The sequence below is a fragment of the Crocuta crocuta genome, unplaced genomic scaffold (genome assembly GCF_008692635.1).
Source record: "Crocuta crocuta isolate KB4526 unplaced genomic scaffold, BGI_CrCroc_1.0 scaffold528, whole genome shotgun sequence".
In the NCBI taxonomy this organism is placed as follows: Eukaryota; Metazoa; Chordata; class Mammalia; order Carnivora; family Hyaenidae; genus Crocuta; species Crocuta crocuta.
In genome coordinates, this window is record NW_027530010.1 from 980,549 (window position 1) to 988,458 (window position 7,910).

The 7,910-nt window shown below is 63.1% G+C and overlaps 1 protein-coding gene across 1 annotated transcript in view; it reads right to left on the reverse strand.

Moving 5' to 3' along the window:
- Nucleotides 1-7,910, reverse strand: part of KCNN3 (potassium calcium-activated channel subfamily N member 3) — a 98,996-nt gene that overhangs the window by 52,756 nt on the left and 38,330 nt on the right. The window contains 3 exon segments of the mRNA XM_077764050.1: nucleotides 243-262; nucleotides 3,417-3,440; nucleotides 4,112-4,132. Coding sequence (XP_077620176.1) covers nucleotides 243-262; nucleotides 3,417-3,440; nucleotides 4,112-4,132 — 65 coding nt within the window.

Genomic DNA, 7,910 nt, shown 5'->3' on the forward strand with positions numbered 1-7,910 from the left:
TGCTGGCTTGGGAGCAGGGGCAGGGGGCCCCCGCCACTCCCCCGTGTCCCCCACCCCGGGGACTCAGCGCTGAGCGCGGCTCTCACGTATGACGTTTCTCGGTAGCAGCTGTGGGACGAGCTCCCTGACTTCCTGGACCCTGAGGCCCTTCTGAGAGATGAGGGTCACCACTGTGCAAAGGGGTGGCCGCCCCCCACTCCCGCCCTCCAGCCTCTCTCCACCCCCGCCTCTCACCCCTGCACACAGTACCTACAGCCCCACCCTCACAGCATGCCCGCCCACGCTCGTCCCTTCCCTGGGTGCCCTCACCCCAGCTGAGCCCCAGCCCTCAAGGTTCATCCCGAAGGGCAGAGGGGACCGTGCTATGCCCACTGCCCCTCACTCTGCAGGGGCCCCAGCACTTGGACAGTGGTGAGATCTGAGTGCCAATCTCCTCATGTGACCACAAGCCCGTCCAGGGCAGGGACCAGCCGTCCCTGCGGTGCCTGACTCAGCACAGACCTTCAGCAGCTCTGTGTCAAGTGCAATACCACCTTCTGTCGGGGCCCCGGGGGAGGCGGAGGGCGGGTGCTATTTCCAACAGCAGCGGGAAAACAAATACCCAGCCCGCTACTCCCCCCATTTCTACACACCACACTGGCCATTTCTCTTTGCTCTCAGACCTGTAAAGTTTCTGGCACATTCTAGCAAGGAGCACCAGAGAGGGCTGGGAGGAACCTTGGAGCACTGAGGCCCCGCCCGACCACACAGGTGTGGGAGCTGAGGGCACAACAGCGCGGGCCATCGGGGCGGCCCCGCGGCGCTGGCCGGGGGGCTGGGGCGCCCTACACCCAGCGGCTGCCCACGGATCCCCGGTCTGTGGCTGCGGCCAGTGAGCAGCTGTCATGGCCGAGCCCGGCTGCTGTGACACAGCCTGATGGGGCCACACCAGTCTGCTGGTGGCCAAGTTCACAGACGGCGTCTGCCCCGCGGCTCACAGCTCCCCGCCCGCGCTGAGCACGACCGCCACCGGCCACGTGGGTGCAGAGCAGGGCTCACCTGGGGAGGGTGGGCAGGGGAGGAGCGGGAGAGCACAGCCCACAGGAGGCCACAAAACGCTGAGGACAAGAAAGATCTGCAAACATTTGAATCCCTTTTTCTCCGTTCCTTCTGTCTTCAACCCAGCGGAAGGAAGACTCTCTCCAGATGCCGATGGTTTGGATGAGGCTGTCGTGGTCAGGCTCACGGAATGTGGGAGGCCGGGGGGGGAGGGGGCTGGGCACGCGGACAAGGCCCGGGCGGGCCAGGGGGACACGCCGAGGGACGCCGGGAGCCTGACAGGCAGACTAAAGATGAGGCCTTTGCCCCAAAAAGCCAAGTGTGCAGCAAGAGTAGGAGCCTGGGGCCCACACCTCTGTGACGGGGCCTTTGCACAAACATTAGATTCAACATGAACTAACCGGCTGGAGGCCAGTCAGCCGCATGGCTGGGTTGTTGCAGTAACAGGACAGGAAAGCAGGTGCGTGGCCCTCTGTACCCCCTCTGCCCAGCTCACACCCCTCGGCAGGCACGGACCAAGTGGGCCCAGTGCAGAGCCGCAGGGGTGAGGCAGAGACGGGGGCCCTAACCATCGGGGACGTCGGGGATGCTTCCTGTGCAGAGCGGGAGAAGACCCCGGGAGGTCCACCCAGGGAGGCTGGGGGGTGAGGCTGCTGGCCCCTCAGCGTGGGACAGCCAGGAGGGGGAGGGAATGTGGCTGGGGACACAGGAAGCTGCTGACGCCTGACCCACCCAGGCCACTCACAGCCCAGGGGCGCGTCTAAAGGGAAGGCCAGATGCAACCCAGGCACACGGCCCGGGGTGGAGACGGCTCTGAGGACCCGGGGCCGGGGGCGGGGGGCCGGGCAGGGACAGTTCAGGTGACTGGGATTGCTGCCCTGAACGTGCTAGGACCCATCTTGGGGTGGGCCTGGGGCCCGAGGGGAGCACACAGGGAAACCAGGAGAAGGATGGGGTTTCCGAGGGGCAGGGGAGCCACCGCGGAGCAGAGGCTGGGGTCCGTCTAGAAGGGCCGCGGGGCCTGCTGGCTGTCCCACGCTGGACTTGGTCATGGTAACACCTGCCCCTTTTTGAGAGGGGAGCCCTGTGGCTCAGCCCGACTTCCAGGCGGCTTTCCGGGCCCTGCGGGGCCAGGGAGAGGAGGCACAGTCGAAGCCGGGGACAGCTGGCCTGGTGTCTCCCTGCCGTAAGACACCAGCCATGTCTCTCACCTCCAGGCCTCTGCCGCCTTCCCCATAAAGCAGGGAAATAACAGAATCCAGTCCCAGGACCATCGTGAGGCTGCCCCGAGGTCCTACAGTGAAGGCACAAGCCGTGACCATCACCTGTGGGTTTACAAACCACTTCCCAGGGGCGCCTGGGGGCTTAGTCAGCTAAGCGTCCGACTTCGGCTCAAGTCATGATCTCATGGTTCGTGGGTTCGAGCCCCGCGTCTGGCTCTGTGCTGACAGCTCAGAGCCTGGAGCCCACTTCGGATTCTGTGTCGTCCTCTCTCTCTGACCCTCCCTTGCTCACACTGCCTCTCTCTCTCTCTCAAAAATAAATAAAACATTTAAAAAAATTTTTTAATTACTTTAAAAACAAACTTGGTTAAAAAAAAAAAAACCCACTTTCCAAATCTACACTTGGGATCACAACGTGGGGCCTGTGAGGCCAGGCTGGGGGGCAGGTCCAGGGTCTGACACAGGCCTGCTGGCCGGAGGCGGGGGCCTGGAGCAGGTCACCTCCTGGAGGAGCGTCCACACCTGCGGGCCATCAGGGGGCGTAAGGTTACATACAGAGGGACAGTCGGCCCTGCAGATGGACGGGTAGACAGCACACTGAGAAACAGCTAAGATGGCAAATTTTGTTGTGTCCACTTTACCACGTTTTTAAAAGCCCTGTTAAATGACACAGTCACAGCCTGGCTCTGGGTCCTTCCTGAGGCCTGGTCGGTACCAGGGACGAGCTGGGGAGAAGGCAGGACACGCAGTCTCTACTCGGAGGCTGACCCAACACAGCCCAGCTCCCCTCCGCTTACCGGGCCGTGGAGAACGTGACCACGGGTGATTTGCCGTCGTTTCTCCTAAAACAGGAAAATGTCATTCTTGCTGGGACGGACACGACCACACTCAGACTGTGGTCGGACGTCTGGTGCAGCGATGACACTTAGCTCGGGGGCTGTCCATCCCCAAGTCCTCAGGGAGCAGTCTCTCTAGAGCTCCCCTTCCTGCTACATCCCGCGGCAGGGGCGGCCACGGGGGCCACGTGGGGCCTGCAGGGCACGTGGCACGGGGCGCACCGGCCTTGGGGGCCCAGGCGGAGCTCAGGCGCCCACCCCCAACCGAGAACGGCCACGTGGGCGGAAAAGACCATCAGCTAAAGGCAGTAGCAACGACAGTACCAAATGGGACAAACGGACTCTGGGCAGGTCGTGGATGGCACACGTGGGCCCTTGCAGGGGCACAGAATGTGACCTGGGACTGTGGCGAGGGGCAGTCTGTCCTCCCGGAAGGAGGCCGGGACTTGGCACGGGGAGGCAGGGAGGTGGGTCACGGACTTTAATTATCCTAAAAGCTTTCAGATGTCTGACCGGTTCATCCTTGTAAGAGTCGTAGGAGGAGTCACCTTTAAACTCTAAGATGCCGGAGCCAAAGAACTGTCTTTGCGACTTTTCCTATTTCAGGTTCAAGGCCGTGTGCAGGGGACGGCCAGCCCCTGGACAGCGGCCAGGCGCTCAGCGGCCAGGCAGGGCTTCCCGAGTGCCACCCGTCTGGTCCCTGTTACCCGGCCCGCCCACAGTTCCTTCCCAACGTCCTTCCCTCACACCCTTCAGACTTGGGATCCTGATACGATCGCAGGCCCCGGGGCCACCTGACCCCGCGTGCTCCCCCCACAGAGGACAACACGGGTTGACAGAGGCCCCCCTCCCGCTCTCGCCCGAGCTCACACTGGGATCAGGCCCCTCGAACCGCGGCGGAGTGACAGAAGCCCGCTGAGGGGAGACGCTGGCCGGGGCAGGTGCGTGGGTGGCTCTCCTCAGACCCTTGACCCGGCCGCCTGAGCCGGGACGTGTCCCTGCCCCTCACTTCACAGGCATTTCACGGACACTGTGCTGTTTCCAAGGCAACGTGGGGCCTGGGCGGGGCAGGGAGGCGGCACCAGGTTCAGGGCAGCAGCAGGTGGGGGGGTTCTGTCCCTTCACAAACGCTGCTTCCCCCTGAGCTAGCCTCCCCCCGTCCTGCTGCCGGGGTTCGAGGGCAGAGGACGCCCCTAACTTCTCCGACTCCTGGAGCTGAGGAAGCTTCTGGAGCCCCAGCAGGAGGCAGTTGCCTGAGAGCCCCCGGGGCAGAGTGCCGTCCCGGCCGCAGCCACACACCTGCCTGCACGTGACAGGACAGGACGCCCCCCGGGCGATGGCAGCCGCAGGCAGGCCCCACGGGCTCGGGGACAGCAGGGTTCTTCCCGCCCGGGGGAGGGGCCGCAGGCAGGAAGCCCCCTGCAGCAAAGGGTTAACCCTATGAGTTCCACTTTAGCAAATAAGCCCCCAGTGTCACATAGAGACTGCCAGGGCTAGCCCCGTAACCATGGCAACGGCGGCCAGCAGCACAGGGAGGGAGGCCGGGCCGGCGGGCAGGGCCGTGGCCGCCGGCTCAGTCTGCACAGAGGCCCTTTCCTCTCCTGCCCAGCGAGGGGAGGAGCCCGGCCACCTGCCCCGCGTGGCTCTCCCTGGACACCTGCTCCATCAGACGTTCGGCCCAGGGACACAACAGTGAGTCACGTTGTCCCCACCGCATGGACGCAGCAGGGAGTGGGCCGGGCAGGAAACAGTCACCGGATGCCGGGGTGAGGGCCGGTGCCAGGCCAGCCCCCAGACCACAGACTGGGGTGGCCGGGGCGGCTCCCGGAGGTCACGGCAGCTCAGGGGTCCCCACCTGGTCGGCCTGGGCCAGAGAAGGCAGGAGGAACCCTCCAGACAGCCAGAGACACGGCCCGTAGGGAACGCCACCAGATGCCTTCGAGGACAGAGGCCCAGCCCCACTGGGGTCAGGCAGCCGGCCCTTCCTTCTCTTCTTTCTCCGCGACCCGAGATGCTCCGGACCACTTTGGTCCAAACACACAGGGCCTCTGCTCCCAATGAAGGCAGGGCTCAGTGAAGACACCTCCCTGCGAAAGTGGCCCTAGGGCCACACACACCTCTTGTCGGGGTCCTGGACCAGCAGCCTCAGAGGCTGAGTGCCTGACACCAGATGCTCCTTGCGGGGGGGAGAAGGGTGAGGGCCCCGAGCCAGACGTGGCCCAAAGGGCCCTCCCTTCCTTCCCCGGCTCAGCTAGCACGGGGCCCCACAGCATCTGGGCCAGTGGTACTGCCTGCGTCCCCGCGGCAGTGTGTCACCCACACCCAGGAGGGCGCGCCGACCTATGGGCCCGCCGTGCCGTGGAGGTGAGCCCGTTTGTAATGTGAGCTGTCTGGTGAATATAATTTACGTCCTATAATTTGAAGTAATTTCCCTGTCAGCCGAGAACTTACTGGCATTTAATAAAAACACCCACTTAATACACAGCTAATAAATCTCAAGTGTCCCGTTTCTGTCCAAGCGGCTGGAGGCCTTGATCTTGTCACTGTCACAGTCCCACTGAGTCTGCAGTGGACCGGAAGCCTCTGGAAGCCAGCGCATGATCTTGAGGAGACCGACACCTCCAAGCAAGAGTGGGGACCCCACCCCTTCACTGTGCACATGACCCGTAACCACACTCCTATCACCTCCCTCCAGAGCCCTGAGGCGCACGCTGGACGGGGTGACCTTTCGGCCCTGCTCTGCCCGGCAGCGTCACAAGGGGTCCCGCCCCGCCCGGCCTCTGAGCCAGGGCCCTTCCCCTCCCCCTCCTGCAAGATCCTGGACCAGAGCCCGGCCCGTCTGGTCCTCTCCCTCCCTCCCTCCAGGCCCCTTCCTGGAAGCTGGTGGACACACGCAGTCTCTAAAGTGGACCAAAGAGCCTCCCTCAGCACTGTGTCTGCTCCCGCTGCCACCCTGGCGTCCCCACACCCACAGCCAACATCTCAGAAGACCAGCCAGCACCCACTGTCCCCCCTACTCTGCCCGGAGACAGATCCCGTCACACCCCATGCAAATGACCTGTGTCCCAGCTCCGTGACCTTGCTGCGGCTCACCCAGCCTCTCTTCTTGGCCTGTGGACTGTGATTTCCTACCTTCCTGACGGTCCCTCCTCTCACCTCGCTGCCCCCACTCATCCAGCCCCGGCCTCTGTGTCCCTGCCCTGGAGACACCAGGTTCCCCCCTGGCCCCCCCTCAATCCTCCAATTCAGTACGTCCCACACGGACCTGGTTATCACCCCCCCCCTCGGCCTCCTTCTGTGGCTTCGATCTGAACGACACTCCCGACCCCCGGGTCACCCTGCCCTGTCTGCAGACGGCTACTCCCCCCTAACAGTGACCAAAGCTGGTCACTTCTACTTGCTCAGTGTCCCTTACGCACAGCCCTTCTGTCCTGGCTCTTGCCTTATCCTGGTTCAGGGCGGCCCCCAGCTTGAAATCCTCCTGCGGTTCTCTGCAGCCTGCNCTTCCCGTCTCAGGGCCTTGGTTGATTTTGAGGTGTCCTGTCCACCCTGTCTGCCAGGCAAACGCGTCTTCGGTTAAGCTAAGGTGTTTTGCGTCGCGTCCCTAATGCAGGACAGCCTCTGTGGCACCCCGCTCTGCGGAAAGATGACTGGGACGAATGGGGTAACTTCTACCGGCCGCCAGAGACACTAAAACGTGACAAGGACCACGATCTGAACCCGAGCTCGCCACTCGGAAGTCCGCGTTCTCTGTCGTCCTGCCCTCCGGACGGCACCGGGGACACTGGTCGGAGCCGAGGCTCCGCTCAGGATGGTCAGGGTGGGAGAAGCAACCGTGATCAGGGGTTTCCAGCACAGAGCACTGGACCCCTGCACCAGGCTCTGCATGGAGCAGCCGCGTCACGTGTGGTGAGTGCGAGACGGGAGGCTGCGCCAGGGGCCACCAGCTCAACACCGGGGCCTGGTGACGCCGGACCACACGGTCCATGCGCTGTGCAAGGGACCACTGCTTTTTCAAAGTCTAGGTAAATAAACAAAACTGCCTTATTCTTTGCGTCTTCCTTTCTTTCCCGGTCACACTGGTCTGAGGATAACAGATACCCGAGCCTTTGACAGCCCACCCGCTGAACAGCCAAGAAAAACCTGAGGAGAAATGGGGCGGAGGCTGCCTGTGGGACACGTGGCACCTTCCTTCCCTGCTCAGCAGCAGAGGTGGCCGGGCGCCAGTTCTGGGAGGCCCCTTCCTCTCCACGCAAGGGCAGCCTTTCCTTTTTAAAAAATTTTTTTGACGTTTTCTTTCTTTCTGAGAGAGAGACGGCGTGAGCAGGGGAGGGGCAGAGAGAGAGGGAGACACAGAATCTGAAACAGGCTCCAGGCTCTGAGCTGTCAGCACAGAGCCGAGGTGGGGCTCGAACCCACGAACTGCAAGATGATGACCTGAGCCATAGTCAGACGCTTAACCAACGGAGCTACCCAGGCGCCCCAAGGGCAGCCTTTCCAACAACCCCCTCACCCATGGGAAAGCGTCCCTGTCACAGGCAGCACCTGAGAGATACAGGGGTCCCTGCACGGGGAGGGGGGGGCCCGGGTCACATCTGGGACACTTCCAAGCCTGAGGCTCCACAACAGGAAGCAAGTTGGGTTAAAGTTACCCAGTCTCAGAATTCTGCCACTAGGAATGCCATTCTAGAAGGTACCCAGGCTCCTGGGTGCCGGGGCCTGGGGCCAGGATGTGAGTGCCTGGGGGAGGGGCACAGACAGGGTCATCTGGCCCTGCTCAAATTGAGTCACGTCAACAGCAACCCATGTGGGG